Source organism: Saccharomyces mikatae (assembly GCF_947241705.1).
Source record: "Saccharomyces mikatae IFO 1815 strain IFO1815 genome assembly, chromosome: 12".
In the NCBI taxonomy this organism is placed as follows: Eukaryota; Fungi; Ascomycota; class Saccharomycetes; order Saccharomycetales; family Saccharomycetaceae; genus Saccharomyces; species Saccharomyces mikatae.
In genome coordinates, this window is record NC_079267.1 from 838698 (window position 1) to 861999 (window position 23302).

At 36.2% G+C, this 23302-nt stretch overlaps 6 protein-coding genes and 1 non-coding gene across 7 annotated transcripts; 5 read left to right on the forward strand and 2 right to left on the reverse strand.

The window, feature by feature from the left end:
- Window positions 1–457: 457 nt before the first annotated feature.
- FKS1 (1,3-beta-D-glucan synthase) lies at window positions 458–6094 on the forward strand (the record flags this gene model as incomplete). Its single annotated transcript, XM_056224446.1, has 1 exon — window positions 458–6094. One exon carries the CDS (start codon window positions 458–460, stop codon window positions 6092–6094), a length of 5637 nt encoding a protein of 1878 aa, XP_056078364.1.
- Window positions 6095–6562: 468 nt separating this feature from the next.
- On the forward strand, window positions 6563–8233 carry GAS2 (1,3-beta-glucanosyltransferase; the record flags this gene model as incomplete). The annotated part of the gene is made up of 1 exon (XM_056224447.1): window positions 6563–8233. One exon carries the CDS (start codon window positions 6563–6565, stop codon window positions 8231–8233), a length of 1671 nt encoding a protein of 556 aa, XP_056078365.1.
- Window positions 8234–15039: 6806 nt separating this feature from the next.
- Window positions 15040–15111, forward strand: Smki_12.trna17R. Its single transcript has one exon. It is a non-coding gene; the product is annotated as a tRNA-Arg (tRNA).
- Window positions 15112–16020: 909 nt separating this feature from the next.
- On the forward strand, window positions 16021–16479 carry RPL26A (60S ribosomal uL24 domain-containing protein; the record flags this gene model as incomplete). The annotated part of the gene is made up of 1 exon (XM_056224448.1): window positions 16021–16479. The coding sequence occupies one exon, from the start codon at window positions 16021–16023 to the stop codon at window positions 16477–16479; it is 459 nt and encodes a 152-aa protein (XP_056078366.1).
- A 356-nt stretch (window positions 16480–16835) lies between these two features.
- Window positions 16836–18365, forward strand: SMKI12G3950 (bifunctional fructose-2,6-bisphosphate 2-phosphatase/6-phosphofructo-2-kinase; the record flags this gene model as incomplete). Its single annotated transcript, XM_056224449.1, has 1 exon — window positions 16836–18365. One exon carries the CDS (start codon window positions 16836–16838, stop codon window positions 18363–18365), a length of 1530 nt encoding a protein of 509 aa, XP_056078367.1.
- Window positions 18366–18590: 225 nt separating this feature from the next.
- Window positions 18591–18896, reverse strand: CIS1 (Cis1p; the record flags this gene model as incomplete). Its single annotated transcript, XM_056224450.1, has 1 exon — window positions 18591–18896. One exon carries the CDS (start codon window positions 18894–18896, stop codon window positions 18591–18593), a length of 306 nt encoding a protein of 101 aa, XP_056078368.1.
- A 1552-nt stretch (window positions 18897–20448) lies between these two features.
- On the reverse strand, window positions 20449–23034 carry KAP95 (karyopherin beta; the record flags this gene model as incomplete). Its single annotated transcript, XM_056224451.1, has 1 exon — window positions 20449–23034. One exon carries the CDS (start codon window positions 23032–23034, stop codon window positions 20449–20451), a length of 2586 nt encoding a protein of 861 aa, XP_056078369.1.
- Between the last annotated feature and the right edge of the window lie 268 nt (window positions 23035–23302).

Genomic DNA, 23302 nt, shown 5'->3' on the forward strand with positions numbered 1-23302 from the left:
GTTCATCCTGTTCCGTTCTCTACGTACACGAATCTAAAAAAAGAAATAATTATAAGCTAGTCTCGAAAATTTTCATCGATCCATCCATTCCTTTTTCTCAATTTTTTTAGATCAGAATTCTTGTTTCTTTCTTTGTGTTGGTTTATATTAGAAGATACTTTAGTCTATTCCTGGACATTTTGCTTCTTCTAAAAGGGTCAGAACACCACAGCTGTTTTAACCGACTACATAGTTCTCCATTCTCGAACACTAGCTTTCACTTAGCAATCTGGCACTAGCGTATATCATTAGTCCTTATTTAAAAAGAGATTGGTGGATTTTGTTGTAGTTTGAAAAAAGGAAAGAAATACTGTCATTTGACTGATCTTTCGAGGAATATTAACCTCTTATACGTTCGCTCAAAAAAAAAAGAAATAAATAAATAGCAAAAGAAAAGTTTTCATACAACGATCAGACTATGAACACTGATCAACATCCTTATCAGGATCAAACAGATTATCCTCAGGGAGCAGGTAACGGCCAAGGACAGGAACAGGACTACGACCAATATGGCCAGCCCTTGTATCCTCAACAAGCTGACGGTTACTACGACCCTAATATAGGTGCTGGTGCAGGTGCTGAAGCTGATATGTATGGTCAACAGGCACCAAACGATTCCTATGACCAAGACTATACAAACGGTGAGTACTATGGCCAACCACCAAACATGGCTGCACAAGACGGTGAAAACTTCTCGGACTTTAGCAGTTACGGTCCCCCTGGTACGCCTGGATATGAAAACTATGGCGGTCAGTACACCCCTTCTCAGATGAGTTACGGAGAACCAAATTCATCTGGTACATCCACTCCCATCTACGGTAATTACGACCCAAATGCCATCGCTATGGCTTTGCCAAATGAACCTTATCCTGCTTGGACCGCCGACTCTCAATCTCCCGTTTCTATCGAGCAAATTGAAGATGTCTTCATTGACTTGACCAACAGACTCGGGTTCCAAAGAGACTCTATGAGAAATGTCTTTGACCACTTCATGGTTCTTTTGGATTCGAGATCCTCAAGAATGTCTCCTGATCAAGCCTTACTATCTCTTCATGCCGACTACATCGGCGGTGATACTGCTAACTATAAAAAATGGTACTTTGCTGCTCAGCTGGACATGGACGATGAAATCGGCTTTAGAAATATGAGTCTTGGAAAGCTTTCAAGAAAGGCAAGAAAAGCTAAGAAGAAGAACAAGAAGGCTATGGAGGAGGCCAACTCTGAAGATCCCGAAGAAACCTTAAACCAAATTGAGGGCGATAACTCCCTGGAAGCTGCTGACTTTAGGTGGAAGGCCAAGATGAACCAGTTGTCTCCTTTGGAAAGAGTTCGTCAAATCGCCTTATATCTGCTATGTTGGGGTGAAGCTAATCAAGTCAGATTCACGTCAGAATGTTTGTGTTTCATATATAAGTGCGCCACTGACTATTTGAACTCTCCTCTTTGTCAACAACGCCAAGAGCCTATGCCAGAAGGTGATTTCTTGAACAGGATCATAACGCCATTGTATCATTTCATCAGAAATCAAGTCTATGAAATCGTTGATGGTCGTTTTGTCAAGCGTGAGAGGGATCATAATAAAATCGTTGGTTATGATGATTTGAACCAACTGTTCTGGTACCCAGAAGGTATTGCTAAGATTGTGCTTGAAGATGGAACAAAGTTAATAGAACTGCCACTGGAAGAACGTTATTTGAGACTAGGTGACGTTGTCTGGGATGATGTCTTCTTCAAAACATATAAAGAAACCCGTACTTGGTTACATTTGGTTACCAATTTCAACCGTATTTGGGTTATGCATATTTCCGTATTTTGGATGTACTTTGCGTATAATGCTCCAACATTTTACACTCATAATTATCAACAAAAAGTCAATAACCAACCTTTACCTGCTTACAAGTGGGCATCGGCTGCACTGGGTGGTACAGTAGCAAGTTTGATTCAGATCGTTGCCACTCTATGTGAATGGTCATTTGTTCCAAGAAAATGGGCAGGTGCTCAACATTTGTCTCGTAGGTTCTGGTTTCTATGCATTATTTTTGCTGTTAATTTGGGTCCAATTATTTTTGTTTTTGCTTACGACAAAGACACAGTATATTCTACCGCTGCCTACGTAGTTGCTGCCGTTTTGTTTTTTGTTGCCGTTGCTACTATCATTTTCTTCTCTATTATGCCACTAGGAGGTTTGTTTACATCATATATGAAAAAATCTACAAGACGCTATGTTGCATCCCAAACATTCACTGCTGCCTTTGCCCCACTACACGGTTTAGATAGGTGGATGTCTTATTTGGTGTGGGTCACTGTTTTTGCCGCCAAATATGCAGAATCGTATTACTTTTTGGTTCTATCATTGAGAGATCCAATTAGAATACTATCTACTACTTCCATGAGATGTACAGGTGAATACTGGTGGGGTGCAAAACTTTGTAAAGTGCAACCCAAAATCGTATTAGGTTTAGTCATCGCCACTGATTTCATTCTTTTCTTTTTGGATACTTACTTATGGTATATCATTGTTAATACAATTTTCTCCGTTGGTAAGTCTTTCTATTTGGGTATTTCCATTTTAACACCATGGAGGAACATTTTCACCAGATTGCCTAAGAGAATATACTCCAAGATTTTGGCTACTACTGATATGGAAATCAAGTACAAACCTAAGGTTTTGATTTCCCAAGTTTGGAATGCCGTCATTATCTCTATGTACAGGGAACATTTATTGGCCATTGACCATGTTCAAAAGTTACTGTATCATCAAGTTCCATCCGAAATTGAAGGTAAGAGGACTTTAAGAGCACCTACTTTTTTTGTTTCCCAAGATGATAATAATTTTGACACTGAGTTCTTCCCTAGAGAGTCAGAAGCTGAACGTCGTATTTCATTTTTTGCTCAATCCTTGTCAACACCAATTCCAGAACCACTACCTGTTGATAACATGCCAACATTCACCGTATTGACCCCTCACTACGCTGAAAGAATTCTTCTATCCTTAAGAGAAATTATTCGTGAAGATGATCAATTTTCAAGAGTCACTCTTTTAGAATATTTGAAGCAATTACACCCCGTAGAATGGGAATGCTTTGTCAAGGATACCAAGATTTTAGCTGAAGAGACTGCTGCTTATGAAGGAAACGAAGATGATCCTGAAAAAGAGGATGCTTTGAAGTCCCAAATTGATGATTTACCGTTTTATTGTATCGGCTTCAAATCCGCTGCTCCAGAATATACTTTGCGTACCAGAATTTGGGCCTCTCTGAGATCTCAAACTTTATATCGTACTGTTTCTGGTTTTATGAATTACTCTAGGGCCATCAAACTGCTATATCGTGTAGAAAATCCTGAGATTGTTCAAATGTTTGGTGGTAATGCCGAAGGCCTAGAAAGAGAATTAGAAAAGATGGCAAGAAGAAAGTTTAAATTCTTGGTTTCTATGCAAAGATTGGCAAAGTTTAAACCACATGAATTGGAGAATGCTGAGTTTTTGTTAAGAGCTTATCCGGACTTACAAATTGCCTACTTGGATGAAGAACCACCTTTAAACGAAGGTGAGGAGCCAAGAATTTATTCAGCCTTGATCGATGGACATTGTGAAATATTAGACAATGGTCGTAGACGTCCGAAGTTCAGAGTTCAACTATCTGGTAATCCAATTCTTGGTGATGGTAAGTCTGATAACCAAAATCATGCTTTGATTTTCTACAGAGGTGAGTATATTCAATTGATTGATGCTAACCAGGATAACTACTTGGAAGAATGTCTGAAAATTAGATCTGTTTTGGCAGAATTTGAAGAATTGAATGTCGAACAAGTTAATCCATATGCCCCAGGTTTGACGTATGAAGAACAAACCACTAATCATCCTGTTGCTATTGTTGGTGCTAGAGAATATATTTTCTCTGAAAACTCTGGTGTCTTGGGTGATGTGGCTGCTGGTAAAGAACAAACATTTGGTACGTTGTTCGCTCGTACTCTATCTCAAATTGGAGGTAAATTGCATTATGGTCATCCAGATTTTATCAACGCTACATTTATGACTACCAGAGGTGGTGTTTCCAAAGCACAAAAGGGTTTACACTTGAATGAAGATATATATGCCGGTATGAATGCTATGCTTCGTGGTGGCCGTATCAAACATTGTGAGTATTACCAGTGTGGTAAAGGTAGAGATTTGGGTTTCGGTACGATTTTGAATTTCACCACAAAGATTGGCGCTGGTATGGGTGAACAAATGTTATCTCGTGAGTATTACTACCTAGGTACCCAATTACCTGTGGATCGTTTCTTGACATTCTATTACGCTCATCCTGGCTTCCATTTGAACAATTTGTTTATTCAATTATCTTTACAAATGTTTATGCTGACCCTAGTGAATTTGTCTGCCTTAGCTCATGAATCTATCATGTGTATATACGATAGGGACTTACCACTTACTGATACCTTGTTTCCGCTCGGTTGCTACAACTTCCAACCTGCTGTTGATTGGGTGAGACGTTATACACTGTCCATTTTCATTGTTTTCTGGATTGCCTTCGTCCCGATTGTAGTTCAAGAATTGATCGAACGTGGTTTATGGAAAGCTACCCAAAGGTTCTTCTGTCATCTATTATCATTATCTCCCATGTTTGAAGTGTTTGCAGGCCAAATCTATTCTTCTGCGTTATTGAGTGATTTAGCGATCGGTGGTGCACGTTATATATCTACAGGTCGTGGTTTTGCAACTTCTCGTATACCATTTTCTATTTTGTACTCGAGATTTGCAGGGTCTGCTATCTACATGGGTGCAAGATCGATGATAATGTTGCTATTTGGTACTGTCGCCCATTGGCAAGCTCCATTATTGTGGTTTTGGGCATCTCTTTCCTCATTGATTTTTGCGCCTTTCGTTTTCAATCCGCACCAGTTCGCTTGGGAGGATTTCTTCTTGGATTATAGAGATTATATCAGATGGTTATCAAGAGGTAATAATAAATACCATAGAAACTCGTGGATAGGTTACGTAAGAATGTCCAGAGCACGTATTACTGGTTTTAAGCGTAAACTGGTTGGTGACGAATCTGAAAAGGCCGCGGGTGATGCAAGCAGAGCTCACAGAACCAATTTATTTATGGCAGAAATTGCACCTTGCGCTATTTACTCCGCAGGTTGTTTTATTGCATTCACATTTATTAATGCCCAAACTGGTGTCAAGACTACTGATGATGACAGAGTGAATTCCACGTTACGTATTATCATTTGTACCTTGGGACCTATTGCTGTTAATCTCGGTGTTTTATTCTTCTGTATGAGTATGTCCTGTTGTTCTGGTCCCTTATTTGGTATGTGTTGTAAAAAGACAGGTTCAGTTATGGCGGGAATTGCTCATGGTATTGCTGTTATTGCCCATATTGCATTTTTCATTGTCATGTGGGTTTTGGAAAGTTTCAACTTCCCCAGAATGTTAATTGGTGTTGTAACTTGTATCCAGTGCCAAAGACTTGTCTTCCATTGTATGACAGCATTATTATTGACCCGTGAGTTTAAGAACGATCACGCTAACACAGCTTTCTGGACTGGTAAGTGGTACGGTAAAGGTATGGGATACATGGCCTGGACTCAGCCAAGTAGAGAATTGACTGCTAAGGTCATTGAGCTGTCTGAGTTTGCAGCGGATTTTGTTTTAGGTCATGTAATCTTAATTTTCCAACTACCCTTCATTCTGATTCCAAAAATAGATAAATTCCATTCCATCATGCTGTTCTGGTTAAAGCCTTCTCGTCAAATTCGTCCACCAATTTATTCCCTAAAACAAACACGTCTACGTAAGCGTATGGTTAAGAAATACTGCTCCTTGTACTTTTTAGTGTTGGCTATTTTTGTAGGATGTATTATTGGTCCTGCTATAGCTTCTTCCCAATACAAGGATCAAATCGGTAAGAAATTGACTGGCGTTGTTCACAATCTGTTCCAACCAAAACATACTAACAATAACGATACTGGTCACCAGATATCAACCTATAGAAGCCACTACTATACCTCTGCACCATCATTAAAAACATGGTCAACTATAAAATAATTCAGTCGAGGCTTACTATGAACACAGTCGCTGTTTTGTTTTTATTGATATTCCCGTCGGAAGCATCACACTAGAGACATTAGATATCACAAATACCACGCGATGTTTTGATTTAAGTTGTTTCAATATTGATGCCTTTTCTATTTGTTTAGGAAACCTCTCTGTAATTTAGTTATATGTTATAAGTATAAATGTGTTTATGTCAATCAGGGTTTTCTCTGTTCAGATATATGTTCCTAACTTAGAAATGCTCCATTTCCTTTTCGTTGGAACCACATCTATGAGCCCGAAGAAAACGCTTTTGGTGACAGTAATTTCTGAGAAAAATTTGTGTCACTTTGGTTAAATTTCAATTAGCCCAGAACGATAAACTTGACACCAGAGAATAGATTATCAAGCAAACTGAATTATTACATATCAGATTAGTAACTCTTGACCACGGTATTCAATAAAACACGATAGAAAAGAATGAGCAACAAACAAAAAATTTATACGGCTTTCATCGTGACTTTTTTCGTTTGCTTAAAATTTGCTTACGGCTACTCAAACAACGGCTATGAAACAACACCTGTTATTGAGATAATTGGAAATAAATTTTTCAACTCTCAAAGTGGAGAACAGTTTTTCATCAAAGGAATCGCTTATCAGTTACAAAGAAGTGAGGAAGAACTTACATCTGCAAATGGGGCTTTTGAGACGAGTTACATTGATGCTTTAGCAGATCCTGAAATATGTTTGAGAGACATTCCGTTTCTTAAAATGTTAGGAGTAAACACATTACGTGTCTACGCAATTGATCCAACAAAAAAACATGATACATGTATGGAAGCTTTGTCTGCTGAAGGAATGTATGTTTTGCTAGACCTTTCAGAGCCCGACATGTCAATAAACAGAGAAAATCCATCATGGGATGTCAACATTTTTGAAAGATATAAATCTGTCATTGATTCAATGTCATCTTTTCCAAATTTGCTTGGATTTTTTGCAGGTAATGAAGTAACAAATGACCACACAAATACCTTTGCGTCACCATTCGTAAAAGCAGCAATCAGGGATGCTAAGGAGTACATATCACACTCCAATTATAGAGATATTCCTGTTGGGTATTCAACCAACGACGATGCTGTGACGAGGGACAATTTAGCTAAATATTTTGTTTGTGGAGATATTAAAGCTGATTTCTATGGAATAAATATGTACGAGTGGTGTGGATATTCCACATACGGTACAAGTGGATATAGAGATAGAACAAAGGAATTTGAGGACTATCCACTGCCTGTTTTTTTCTCTGAGTTTGGATGCAATCTCGTAAGACCAAGACCTTTTACCGAGGTTGGCGCTCTTTATGGGAATAAAATGACCTCTGTTTGGTCAGGTGGACTTGCATATATGTATTTTGAAGAAGAAAATGAGTATGGGGTTGTTAAAATAAATGACCATGATGAAGTGGATGTTCTTCCTGATTTCAATAACTTGAAGAAAGAATTTGCAAAGGCATGTCCTAAAGGCGCTACAAAAGCGCAATATATAACAACATTAAAAGAAGATATGGTACCAAAAAGTATCGAATGTCCAAAAATTGTTACAGGAGTTTGGGAAGCTAATGAGAAACTACCCGAAACACCTGACAGAGTTCATTGTGATTGTTTGGATGAGATTTTGCCATGTGCAGTAGTTCCTTTTGGTGCGGAATCTGGTAAATACGAAGAGTACTTTAGTTATTTGTGTTCCAAAGTTGATTGTTCTGACATTCAGGCAAACGGGAAAACTGGCAGGTATGGCAAGTTCTCTGGATGTTCCGTTGAACAAAAACTTTCTCTTCAGTTAAGTAAGCTGTACTACAAAATAGGCACAAATGATCGGAATTGTCCTTTAAATGACAGAAACATTTATTTCAACTTAGAGAGCTTACAGCCCCTATCAAGCGAGTCAGTCTGCATAAAGGTTCTTGATTCTATAATGAACACCACTTGCAACAATAAAGATTTTTCGAAATCAGATCCGGTAAAAACTAAGGAAAGTTTAAACGTGAAGTATCCATTAAGCGATGAAAAGGAAAATGATGGCACTATCTCTTTCAAAACTTCTGGACTTGTTATACTATTTGTATCTATGGTAGTGGCTGGTGTTGCTCTGTAAGAAATTTTCTTCAACTTTTGAGGGAGGTTATAGCGAATATTTTGATTATAGTCACTCTTTTATTTACATATTTACGTCAATAAATTCTTGTTTTTAGCAAATGATTTATTCATTTTTATTCTATTAGAATGAAAACCAACTATTATCTATTTGTTGGTAGCCTTACTAGTATATTACTGTTGTAATATAAACCAACTATCATTTACTAACTAGTAATTACGTTACTAGTATATTATCATATACGGTGTTAGAAGATGACGCAAATGATGAGATATAGTCATCTAAATTAGTGGAAGCTGAAACGCAAGGATTGATAATGTAATAGGATAAATGAATAACAACATATAAAACGATGATAATAATGTTTATAGAATTGTGTAGAATTGCAGATTCCCTTTTATGGATTCCTAAATCCCGGAGGAGAACTTCTAGTATATCTACATACTCAATATTATTGCTGTTGATAATTAGTAGTTTAGTAAGTTGTAATAATTAAGAATAGTCGTTCCTTCTTAATCTATATAAGAGAGGTATATAAAACACACGCTGATTGGTTATATTAAACCAAAAGGTTCAGACATAAATCAGAGTGTTAACAATTAATAGATCTTTATCTCATTACCGCAGTAAATTCTAATAATAGAATTTACTGCAGTAATGAGATAAAGATCTATTAATTGATCAGAACTTATTATATAAGAAGATGAGTTATCATCAAATTCTTATCATTAACACTCTGATTTATGTCTGAACCTTTTGGTTTAATATAACCAATCAGCGTGTGTTTTATATACCTCTCTTATATAGATTAAGAAGGAACGACTATTCTTAATTATTACAACTTACTAAACTACTAATTATCAACATGGCGACCCCAGTGAGGGATGAAACAAGAAATGTTACTGACGACAACATTTCTACGCAGGTTCAATCAAAAGTCAATAGAAATGGTACTGCCAATAATGCACAATCATTGTTGAATAACTTAACTGTTAAAGATGATCAAGTGCGGCAATATCAAAGAGGTTTACATAAGTTTGAGAACATTTTGAATGGTTTGAAACAAGAAGAGGAAAAGCTTTCCGAGACGGATGATATTCAAATAACTGCGGAAAGACTACTAAAACTCGAAGAAACCATTGAAAAGGTCGAGCATAGAATTCAGAGTTTAATCGAAAAGATACAATCACTCGAAATAAAAGATGATAAGAATATCCTACACGAGCATATAGATGCTACAGGGGTCTATTATTTATACGATACCTTAACTTCAACAAACAAAAGGTTTTATCCGAAAGATTGTGTTTTTGACTATACGACAAGTAATGTTGAGGATATTCCTTTATTCTTGAACAACTTTAGAAAATTTACCAAAAGATATCAATTTGATGATGTTTTCAATACTGAGATCACAAAAATTGACCCTCGGGAGAATGAAATATTGTGCAAGATAATCAAAGAAGGATTAAATGAAAATTTAGATATCATGAACACAACTACAAGTAACATTTTCAAGATTATTAATGGTTTAAAAACAAAATACAAAAGTCTCCATGGAAGAGAAGTTAGAATTAAAGCTTGGGAAAAAGTTTTAGTGGATACAACATGCAGGGACTCTGAATTACTAATGAATAAACTGCAAAAGTTGGTGTTAATGGAAAAATGGATCTTTTCAAAATGCTGTGAAGATTGTCCAACTCTCAGAGATTACTTACAAGAAGCAATTCTGGGAACCTTACATGAATCATTGAGAAATCCAGTGAAACAACGGTTGTACAACGTTTCACATAACTCAGATATTGGCCACGAAGAATTCCTAATCAATACTGTTATTGAGACAGTAGTTGATTTGAGTCCAATGAGTCACGATTTAATTGAAAAGAACTGCAAATATTGCAAATCTGTTTTACACTGTTCAAGAAACTGCAGAAGAATACCCAACAAAGAGCTTAGGCTTGGCACGACAAATTTCTCAAAAACATATTATTCGCAAGGTATGCAAAGAGCAAAACCATTTAAAACGTTTGAAAAAACAAAAGAAGAAGAACAAAATACACCAGAGAAAAAGGCTGGTAATTATTGATACTGGTTCAGGAGTAAACATTACAAATGACAAAACTTTGATACATAATTATCAGGAAAGTAATGGTTGTACACGTTTCTTTGGTATTGGGAAAAACAGCTCAGTGTCCGCTAAAGGATATGGTTATGTTAAAATCAAGAACAGTAGAAATAGTACTGATAATGATAGTTTATTAACATACTTTGTTCCAGAAGAAGAATCTACAATAATAAGTTGCTATGAACTAGCAAAAGGTACTGATATGGTATTAAGTAAAAACTATACAACTTTGGGAAATCAAGATGTAACAATCAAGACAAAAATAATCAATGGTGTAATTCACGTAAAAATGAGTGATTTGATTGACCGTTCCTCCGATGACTCAAAAATCAACGCAATCAAACCTACCGATTCCTCAAGATATAAGCAAAGGCAAAAATCGATAACCTTACATGATGCTCATAATAGAATGGGACATACAGGAATTCAACAGATTAAAAACTCCATTAAACATAGTCATTATGAAGAAAATCTTGACTTAATAAAAGAACCAAATGAATTTTGGTGTGAAACTTGTAAAGTTTCAAAAGCCACGAGAAGGAACCATTATAAAGGATCTATGAACGAACACAGTATCGATCATGAACCAGGTTCATCGTGGTGCATGGATATCTTTGGTCCAGTATCAAATTCGAACTCGGATACGAAAAGATACATGCTTATTATGGTTGATAACAATACAAGATATTGTATCACCTCCACACATTTTAACAAAAATGCTGAAACTATTTTGGCTCAGATCAAGAAAAATATTCAGTATGTGGAAACTCAATTTGACAGAAAAGTCAGAGAAATCAATTCAGATCAAGGAACTGAATTTACAAATGATCAGATAGCAAAATATTTTGTTTCAAAAGGAATTCATCATATTTTTTCTGCTACACAAGATCATGCTGCCAATGGAAGAGCAGAGAGATACATCAGAACTATCGTTACTGATGCAACAACATTGTTAAAACATAGTAAATTACGTATTAAATTTTGGGAATACGCAGTGACATCTGCTACCAATGTACGCAATTGTTTAGAAAACAAAGCCACAGGTCAACTGCCACTACAGGCAATCTCTAGTCAACCTGTGAAAGTGAGATTCATGTCCTTTTTACCCTTCGGAGAACAAGGAATAATTTGGAATCATAATCACAATAAACTAAAACCATCAGGACTTCGTGCTATAATATTATGCAAAGATCCTAATAGTCACGGATACAAATTTTTTGTACCATCTATTGAAAAAATTCTCACTTCAGATAATTACACAATTCCAGACTATGCAGTGGATCCAATATTAAGGAACACACAGAACATATACCCAGATGATCAAAGTAGATCAGATTCCATCAATGAAGCAGAAAACTCAGATGCTGTTTCCAGGTTATATGATGCATTGGAAAATTACGAAGATGACCATAAACAAGTTACACTACTTACAGACTTGTTCACCACAGAAGAATTAGCTCAGATTGAATTAAATGCTAAGTACCCATCTCCTAGTGATAATCTAGAAGGTAATTTAGACTACGTCTTTGCTAACATAGAAGAAGAGGAAGAAGACGAATACAATCATGTGAAAAACATGGATATAGATTCAGATCTTCACTCAAAAGAAAAGATCACTACTGAAAGCGATCGAAACGAAATTAATAAATCAAGTAATACTGATGAGGATATTCTCGATGAAAATGTTTATAGAGTCCCCACGGCACTACAAGGGAACCTTGTTGGAAGCCAGAACAGCATAAACATCAACAATGATGATAATATTGCTAGCAGAACTCATAGGAAGATCAGTGGAAAGGAAATAAATTACAAGGAATCATCAGAAGATGAGAGCGATTATATTTCACATGATCCTACTAATGAATCAGTTACAGTTGCAAGTAATAAGGACAATGTAACAGATGATAATATCTTACAATCACAACAAGAATTATTCGAAAACATTGTTGATCCAGAAGTATTACTTGAACAAGATTTAGATTCAAAAACCTCAAGTTATGACACCTCTCAATACGTAGATGTTCAAACTGAATCAAATGTTACATCATTAAAGGACAATGATGTTCAAAATGATGACTATTCTACTCACGAAGAAAGTCATCACCTGCCCCTGGTTATAAATGTTATGGACAATACTGACCAAACACAGGTTGAATCAAACAAGGTAGAAAACAAAAATAACTCTGATACAAGTATCTCATTGGAAGGTAATAATGAAGAGTTAGTACAAGTGATGGAAAATAGCGAAGCGGAAAAACAGAATGCTACACTAAAATCATCAATAATAACAGATGAAACAATTGAGTCAGAAAAACCAGCAATAAACAAAGCTGGATTCCTGAATAAAACGTTTAATTCTTTGAATAAGAAAAGAAAGCGGCCTGTTGAAAACAGGACCTCGTTTCATGACATGGTTGAAAGAGACAATAAGCGTCAGAGAAAGAATATAATTAAATTACTTCCGGATAACACAGAAACAAGTTCTGCACCGAGAATTAAAACCATATACTACAATGAAGCTATTTCAGGAAATGCTGATCTCAAAGAAAAACATGCTTATAAAGAGGCATACAGGAAAGAATTACAGAATCTCAAGGATATGAAAGTATTTGACGTTGATGTCAAATACAACAGATCTGATGTTCCCAGTAATTTAATAATTCCGACAAATACAATATTCTCAAAGAAGAGAAATGGTATCTATAAAGCAAGAATTGTTTGTAGAGGTGATATCCAGACACCAGACACGTATAACGTTATTGGAACAGAATCCCTAAACCATAACCACATTAAAATATTTCTGATGATTGCAAACAATAGGAATATGTTCATGAAAACACTAGATATTAACCATGCGTTCTTATATGCTAAACTGGAAGAAGACATATACATTCCACACCCGCATGACAGAAGATGCGTTGTTAAACTAGATAAAGCACTATATGGTCTCAAACAGAGTCCTAAAGAATGGAACGACCATCTTAGACGATATTTAAATAGTGTTGGATTAAAAGATAATACTTATACTCCAGGACTATACCAATCCAAAGATAAAAAACTCATGATCGCAGTTTATGTTGATGACTGTGTGATTGCAGCAAGTGATGAACAAAGACTAGATGATTTCATAAACAATTTAAAAAAAACCTTTGAATTAAAAATTACTGGTACCTTAATAGATGGTATTTTGGATACAGATATTCTAGGAATGGATTTGATCTATAACAAAAAACTTGGTACGGTTGATTTGACGTTAAAATCATTTATAGAAAAAATGGGTGAGAAATATAAAAAGGAATTGGATAAGGTTAGAAAAAGGTCAATTCCACACATATCAATATACAAGATTGATCCTAAAAACGGAGAATTAAAAATGACCGAAAAGGAATACAAAGACGGCGTGTTGAAATTACAGCAACTATTAGGTGAACTTAACTATGTTAGGTACAAATGTAGATATGATGTTGAATTTGCGGTTAAGAAGGTGGCTAGATTAGTAAACTTTCCTCATAAACAGGTGTTCTACATGATTTATAAAATCATACAATACCTGGTACAACATACGAATATAGGAATACACTATGATAGAGATCTTAACAAAGATAAGAAAATTACTACTATCACAGATGCATCAGTTGGAACAGAATACGATGCACAATCAAGAATTGGTGTTATAATTTGGTATGGAAAAAATATCTTCAATGTTTATTCTAATAAAAGCTCAAACAAGTGCGTATCCTCAACTGAAGCAGAACTTCATGCTATCTATGAAGGCTATGCAGACTCAGAAACACTGAAGGCAACCTTAACAGAACTCGGAGAAGGTGGAGATAAGGAACTTACAATGCTTACTGATTCAAAACCAGCTATCGAAGGTTTAAATCGGAGCTATCTACAACCCAAACAGAAGTTCACATGGATAAAAACAGAAATAATTAAAGAGAAAATAAAAGAGAAGATTATAAAACTAATAAAAATAAAAGGTAAAGATAATATAGCAGATTTACTTACCAAACCAGTCTCAATATCTGATTTTGATAGATTTATTAAAGTATTGAACAATCAGATAACACCACAGGATATTTTGGCCTCAACGGACTATTGATAATTAAAATTACTTAAGAACCAAACACATAGCAGATATCTGTTGGAGTACAATAATATATCTTTAAGGGGGCATGTTGGAATAAGTGATTACTACTATACACCTATTCGTATAAATTGGATTAAGTTATTGCAACTATACGTCTTCGTATAAATTGAAGTAGAAAAATTCTAATAATAGAATTTACTGCAGTAATGAGATAAAGATCTATTAATTGATCAGAACTTATTATATAAGAAGATGAGTTATCATCAAATTCTTATCATTAACACTCTGATTTATGTCTGAACCTTTTGGTTTAATATAACCAATCAGCGTGTGTTTTATATACCTCTCTTATATAGATTAAGAAGGAACGACTATTCTTAATTATTACAACTTACTAAACTACTAATTATCAACATATTCCAACATCTACATACTTAATATTATTGCCTTATAAAAAATGGAATCCCAACAATTACATCAAACTCCACTACAATCTCAAAATTCGCCCAAATCATATTATTCATTATCCTATTACATCGTTAAGTCCTAACTATAAAACATAGGCATAAATAACCTCTAATAGTTTATTATGCTCCTCTAGTGCAATGGTTAGCATGCATTCTTCCGGTGGCTGTGATCCGGGTTCGAGTCCCGGGAGGAGCTTCTATTTTTTATTTTTTTCTTTTAGTTTTATCACTTGGACAGATACTATTGATACTGGCAATGAAAAACACTTGCAAGAAAGAAGGCAAAGTTCCACGAGTTTTCGCATTTTTGAAGGTGTAGCTAGTAAGAACGCAAATTATGTAATTGATTGGCGCAGAGAGTCAAAAAGTTATGACAGGCCTTTTTTTTACATCCGTACAGTTTTTATAACGTTTAACACTTACATAATGGAATGTATGGGTTATTACTCTTTTTTTATCACGTTTCCTTTTCTGGATTCTTTAGAATCGATGGCCAGCGGGAAATGATACCTTTGTAGAAAGATATAGCTAATGAAAAATATTCCGCCTATCACATGGCCGAGAGTGGAGACACTATCTACGCGATGGCACAGGATCTCGCCTGGAGCGTGTACTGGCGACACCTTGTCTAGAAGGCGCATGACTATGTACTAAGGGCAATTATAATGGCATAATGGAGTTTTTATGGTAAGATTGTTACCTAGTCGAGAAAATCAACACAAAAGTATCAAAATGGCTAAGCAATCATTAGGTATGTGCATAAATGTTAAATCTATGTATCCAGGTAGAACTAGAATTGGCAATGAGGATTGAACATTCAACGCAAGAAAGATAAACCAGTGTAACATAAACTCAATTTAAGAAAGGCCAGTGCTTTATTCAAGTCTGTAAAATAGGCGGTATAATCCCTTTGAATGTGTATATTCGATGTATGAAAAGTTCCAATATCAGCGTACTGAGATAGTGAGGTTTTCTCAGTGACATGAATAATATCATAGAAGCCACGGTGAAATTTATTTAGGTGAGACATAACTTATTCGTAAAGACTGTAAGTGTGTTCTCGAGCACTAAAAATCTTACAAAGAGATGGGTTTATTACGCGTTTATGATATTGTTTACCGTTCAGAAGTTTTCTGCCTACAATCTAACTGCTGGGATTATTGAAGTTGCCACAGTACTAACACTTTTCATTTTTTCAGACGTTTCCTCCGACAGAAGAAAAGCTAGAAAGGCTTATTTCACCGCCCCATCCTCCGAACGTCGTGTTTTGTTATCTGCTCCATTATCTAAGGAGTTGAGAGCTCAATACGGTATCAAAGCTTTGCCAATTAGAAGAGATGACGAAGTCTTAGTCGTTCGTGGTTCCAAGAAGGGCCAAGAAGGTAAGATCTCCTCCGTTTACAGATTGAAGTTTGCCGTTCAGGTTGATAAGGTTACTAAGGAGAAGGTTAATGGTGCTTCCGTTCCAATTAATTTACATCCATCAAAGCTTGTTATTACGAAGTTACATTTGGACAAGGACAGAAAGGCTTTGATCCAAAGAAAAGGCGGTAAGTTGGAATAAACTATATAATTCTCTGAAGACTTCCTGAAATTTTACTGCACTTTATTTTAACCAAACCATTTAATAATCATATGTAAACCGTATAAAATAGTATCCATTCTACTGCACTCAATGTCTTTATATGGAGTAGTACGTGCCAGTACTATCTTTTATCATAATACTGCGTAGCTTTCTCGGAGTAAAAATGCTCGGCTCATGTTAGAAAGCCGGGGTTAAGGGGGCGTGGAATACTTGTAGAAAAGAATTGAGATAGGATCTTTAACACAAAAGCAATTCATCCTATTTCTGCGCCTTTATATGAGCACCTAAGATCTTTCCACAAAGGCAGGTCACATATATAAGGTTGTATAGTAAACATGCCAAATGTGCTTTCTGATGATGAAGAACTCCTTAATGGGCTGGGAAGTGAGATCATGAAGCCTTTTAAACAAGGTAATTACATGGCGAGAACCGGTAAAAGATGGGTAAATAATGAGCATAACACCACATCAGAAATTATGAATGTTAACATTGATGGAGTTCATGGACCGGTGAACACTGAAAGTTATATATCCCCAGGGCAACTTTATTCCACTGATTCAGGCAATTTATTTCACGCTGGAAGAATTCTCGTCGTTCTAGTAGGTCTTCCAGCAACATCAAAGACATTGTTATCAGTAGCGATTACAAGATATACGAGGTGGTTAGGAGTCAGGACGAAGTCATTTCATTTTTCAGAATATAAAGAACTTGCTAAGGATGTACCTTCGGATTATTTCTGCGTGGTACCACAGTCAAGAGAGGGAGTAGCGTTTGTTGAAAAGCTTCGCAGGCAGATGTTGAGTGATATATTGTCATTCTTTAATGATATGTCTGGACAGTTGGCTATTTATGATGCATTAAGTATCCGTAAGATTGACAGAAAAAATTTGGAAGAAACTTTTTCTGAAATTGGTGTTAAAGTACTTTTCATTGAATCAATTGTGTCTGATCAGGAAATCATGAACAGAAATATAGCTCTCGTGCTAGAATCCAGTGATTACAAAGGATTTTCGACTGATGAAGCCATTGACGAATATATGAGACGTTTGTCTGTCAATGAACCATATTATGAAATGATGACGCACGAAGAAGAGTTATCATACATTAAATACATAAATCTGGGAAAGCAAATAATCGTGAAAGATAACATACACGGTTATTTAGTAAACAAAATTGTATTCTTCTTAATGAACTTGAGGCAGAAAAAAGGGTGTGTGTATTTTGCTCGTTGTGGTACTAGTGATAAAGATAAATACATGCATGATGAAGAATTAAATGAAGAAGGAATTCATTATTCCAAAGTGCTCAAGGAGTTCCTTCTAAATAGGATTAAAGAGAAGAGACTTGCAAAAAAGAATTCAGACTCTTTAGTCGAGGTAATCGATGGAAGCTATGATGAAGATTTAAAGACGTCCTTGATAGTTTGGACTGGCCCAAGGAAAAGAACCCACGATACTGCGTTTTATTTTTCAAAAGAAGGTATCAAGGTTCAACAACGGTCAGAATTGAGACAATTGAACCCGGGAAGCATTGCTGACCTTACTGATGAACAAATAATGAACAAGTTTCCATCAGAATACAGAGAATCGTTAAAAGACCCATACCATTTTAGATTCCCCAGAGCGGAATCTTACCATGATCTGGCCGTTCGTATGGAACCGTTATTATTAGAAATGGAACATACGAGCAAGGACATTCTCATCATTGCTCATGAATCAACACTAAGAGTTTTATATGGCTATCTAATGGCTTGCACCTGTGTAGAATTACCAAATTTGGATTTCACTAGAGATAAATTAGTTGAAATTTCCTTCAGCCCTTTTTGCAACACGGTAGAATTATTAGACATTCCTTTAACTAGTTAATATGCTGGACTTACATCGTTGGTGTGTAATATATATATTCAAAGTAGTTATTTTTTATGTTTCATAAGGGCAAAAGAACAATTGAAAAAAAAAAGAAGTAAAGAGATTAAAGAATATTAAATGGTAGATTATTTAGACATATTTTCTATAGTATGTTTGCCTATTTTTCTACTGTGCCTCGAGCCTAAAATTACACGAAGCAACGATAAGTAGTAACACAAGTTTTCAAAAAAAGCTTTCGTTTGATGAATTTTCCTCGGTTATAGTTTCCAATGTCAACTTACTTTTTTTTTTGTGTTTATGTCTACCTTTCAAACCACTTTCTGCCAGCAACTCCTGCATCTCTGCCTCCTGTGCAGCTTGGAGCAAATCATGCCTTGTAATTTTATCAGGCTTATTGCTTACATATCTACCTGAACCAACAACGTTGATATATTTCCATGGACATGCTACCCACTCTGCGAAAATAGAAACGGAACTAACTGTATTTCTTGAAACTAGCCCGAAGGGACAATCACTTATTGACTGCATTATTTAAGATGATGATATATACCTGAACTTACGTTCTCCTAGACTTCATAAACTTTGTTATTTAACCTCAACGGGTATTGAAAAACAAAGTAAAGTTGCTCAATAATTGCATCAACTTTTATATCAGCATATCTGCGCTTGCATTTGTTATTCAAGTGTTGGCTGAACGAAACAATCACAAAGAGCGACAAGGAAAACATAATGGATTACTTAATGTGATGAGTAAACCTCAGCCGCGGAAAATAAGAATCTTAGTAATAACAGTTAATGTGGCACCGCTGCAAATTTAGGGCGGATCGGTAAAAGAGCGACAGGTTCCGCGGAAATGAGCGGACATCGCTACCAACGCTTAAAATTTCAACAAGTACGGCTGAGTATTTGCTCTCAGCCAGGACGCCCGTAAAACAACCGTTACAATTACAGCATTTTCGTTTCAATGGAAGATTGGGATGGTAGGGATATGTAAGATCAGCTCTTATGTAAATATCGGTTATGATGTAAGAATTTGTCTAAATAACAAGGGTGTATGCACACTCACCTCGCCCTAAAAGTACCTATTCTCTTTATTTGATTATTAATGATTAGGATGCCCAGAAAGTTCGACGGGATGTGAGCACGTAATTCTGTAACCATATAATTTTCTACATTCCAAATTCCCTTATGGCAGTGTTAATTAGATTCGAATCGATGACAAGGGTATCTGTTGGAATATATGATTACAAATATACATTCATTTGTATAAATTGGAATAAGCGATTACAACAAGATGTTCTTCGTATAAATTGGATTAGGCAAATTCTAATAATAGAATTGACTGCAGTAGTAAGATAAAGATCTATTAACCGACCAGAACTTAGTATACAAGAAGGTGAGCTGTAATTAAAATCTTATCATCAGTGCTCTGAGTTATGTCTGAACCTTTGGGTTTAATATAACCAATCAGCGTGTGTTTTATATACCTCACTTATATAATTTAAGAAAGAATGACCTTATTCTTAGTTATTACAATTTACTAAACTACTAATTATCAACACTATCATAGGTATCTTTATGTGCGATTTGTTTTACGAGGAATGCTAAGTGTAAGAAGCTTCAAAAAACTAATATTAATAATATTAGAAGAGACGTGAAATGGAGAGGTGAAAAATTGAATAGGGCGTGTTGGAAACGTTCAAAAGAAAACCAAAGGGAGGAAGGATTAGAGAAGATGAGAAGAAGTTGAATGTAGAAGTATTATTGATATTATAACATAGTAATAAAAGAAAAGAAAAGAGAAAAGAAAAGGAGGAAAGAGAAAAATTAAGGTGTACTTTAAAAAAGAGGGAAATTCTAAAAAGTGCGATTGTAATTAGAAGAATGCAGGTATTTTGTTTTATCTTCCAAGGCGGTGGGAGAGGTCAACAAAATCAGAAAAGTAAATTAACAGGTTGATTATGATCAAAGAGAGATGTTCTTTGTAAACCGCGGTTTATAATATGCGTTGATAACTGCAGCAGATGGAGAGGAACAAAGATGGGAAAGAAACCAAATCGGTTTGTAGGTTCTATCGTGATTATAAAGATAATTGACGCTTTTGTTGCTCCCTGGCCCATCTTGCCGTGTCTTTTGTAGCTTGACTAAACAACTGGCCACTTCTGGTTCTTTTGATATAATCAATAACCCAGTCTTGTCCATAAAACTGTTTGATGGAGCCGTCTGGAAACATAGCAGCTATATCACCAATCAATCCGACTGCTGCCCTCGAGGTAGCATCCTCGCTGTACAACTGAGGATCTTCTGCAACCTGTGCAATGAATTGGAAAATAGTACCAACGTAAGGGAAAAGAGCCTCTGGTTTATCATGAAGTCCTGCGACTATACCTACATAAGCATCTAGTACCGCTTCTAATACTTTTATTTGATAGTCAAGGGCTTCCAATGTGCCATTTTCAGGTTTGGTATTCTGTGCAGCCACGCATAACGCCATGATGTCATTTAGGTAGGGAATGAAATCGGCACCTATATTGGAAGCAATATCACCAAAAACACTCAAAACAGCAGGTTTCAACTCTCTTCTTGCATTTGGATTAGAAATCATCTGAGCCAAGACATTCATCATAGCATCAGAATACTTTCTGAAATCTTCTTCTAGCGAATTTGAGATATCTGCAATAAAACCCACTGCGGTGATCGACACTGGCGAATCAACTTGATTCAAGGCCTTTAACAAGTAGGGAGAGAAGGTTTCCAAATATTTTTCAAAACCTTTGCCTAAAGAAGCAGCAAGAGCTGATATGGCGTAAAATACATCATCTTCAATAAATGCAGAATCCTTTTTTTCCAGCAATTTGAAGAATAGACCCATAAGCATGTCAGCAACGGGTTCCACACTACTTGGACTTTTTCTAATGACAGCAGCTAAGACAGTCAATATATTTGATTGCAATTCTTGTAAACTTTGCGCGTCTTCCAAAGAGAGCTGATTTTCATCAACGCTCATTGTTTGTCCTAACTTATCCATAACAAATGTAGAAATGGAGGCCGATGTTTCAGCAACAGTGTCAGTCGCATATTCTACCATTGTTGTCAAAGCTGAAAAAGCGGATGCACGAGCATTAAACTCATTATCAATTCTGTTTGCCGCACTGATCAAACCATCCACAAGAGCTGGATAAAAGTTATAAATTGGAGATGGCGTTGCTTCTGCTAACTGTTCCACTAAATTGATGATCGTCCAAGAGCAATTTGTGGCCACTTTCGGGTGATCTTGCAAACCAATTAAGCAAGCTTGAACGACACCAGGTAGGTGTTGTTGTGGGTCAATGGATTCAGCAACTGAATCAGCAATCCTACCGATACACCACGCAGTAGTTTCCTTAACTTGTAAAGATTGGTCGTTCATTAAGTTCAAGATGGATGGTAAAGCTTGGTGAACGTAATAGGTTCTTTGAACCTTGTCCGGACCATCCATAATAGAACCAAAGGCCATCACAGCAGCTTCACGATTCCTCCAGTTATCAGCAATGATATTCTGTTCAACAAATTCCAACACTGATTCCAAAATGTGATTGCCACAGTTTTGAGCAAACAGCTGTAAGCAAGCACCCGCAGACATGGAGACGTTCCAGTCGTCATCTTCTGGATCTTCATTCTGCCTTGTCAAAAGGTTCAGTAAGTTAGGAACAACATCTTTGATGGAAGAAAGAGCGAAATTATAACTCTGTAAAGGAGACTGAGGAAACTGAGCGAGCTCATAGGCAATATCAATTTCTTCTTCACAAATAGTGGACCAGAATTCGACCGTCATGGAAGCCACTTTGTCGTTTGGTGATTTCATGGTGGCTATAGTCAATGCATACAGAGCTTGCTCCATATAGGGCTTCATAAATGTATAGTATAATGACATGATTTTACAAAGACAACCAAAGGCGGCGGCTTGAACTTCTATATCTTCAGCTTGAGTAGCTTCACAAACAACTTGCATAAGGTAGTTTCTTTCACCTTCACGTTCCATGTTATTTTTGATGAAGATCAAAGAGTCTGCAAGAGCATTCAGAGCTGCCAACCTGACTGCTTTAGAAGTTTCTGTGGATTGGGCACCCTGAACAATAGCAATCAAAATGTTATTCGATGAAGAAACCAAGGCTTGACTTTGAGGGTCCGCGCTCTCACACATGTAACCTAAAGCCAACAGAGAGGCTCTCTTAACATTTTCTGGCTGTTCTGCACCTGTATTATCGACCATGATTTTCATCAACTCTGGCCATGCGCCATGGGGCAACTCGATATCTGCTATAGCTGCAATCAATTGAGCTGCGGCATTTGCTATACGAGGTTCTATGGAGACCAATGCATTGAGCGCATTAGCTTTGATTTGATTTTTAGCTTCAGGACTAACTTGAGTAATCCAACGTTGTGCAAATTGCTGGGTCTTAATGGAGTCCTTGGAAACTAGTTCGTTCTTCAAAGTTAGTGCCGCTAAGATACGCCCTTCTAGCTTTGTATTTTCATCGATAAGTACTTGCGAGGAAAGCCCAGCAAACTGTAAAAAGTTTTCGTTCGATAATTTCTTTAATTGAGTTTCACTAGTCAACCGAACATTCTGGTCGGGGCTTAGAATACTGTTTTCTAATAGTTGAGCAAATTCAGTAGTGGACATTGCTCCTTGTGTGATATTATCAATTACTCTTGAACCAGTTTACTCTACCCCTGAAATGCTTACAAATATACAGACAAAAAGGACAGATGATTCGCCAGTAATATTATCCTTTATTGCTTAATGGTACCTGTTTTTTTTACTGAGAAACAAAGAAAAGAAGCCAGAGGAAGTCCACATGTATTTGCCTCTCTTCTCAGTTTTTTTATTTTTTTCCTGGTTCTCTCATCCAACTTTTTTCCTTAATGTATTTTCAGCAAAATTCGAAAAT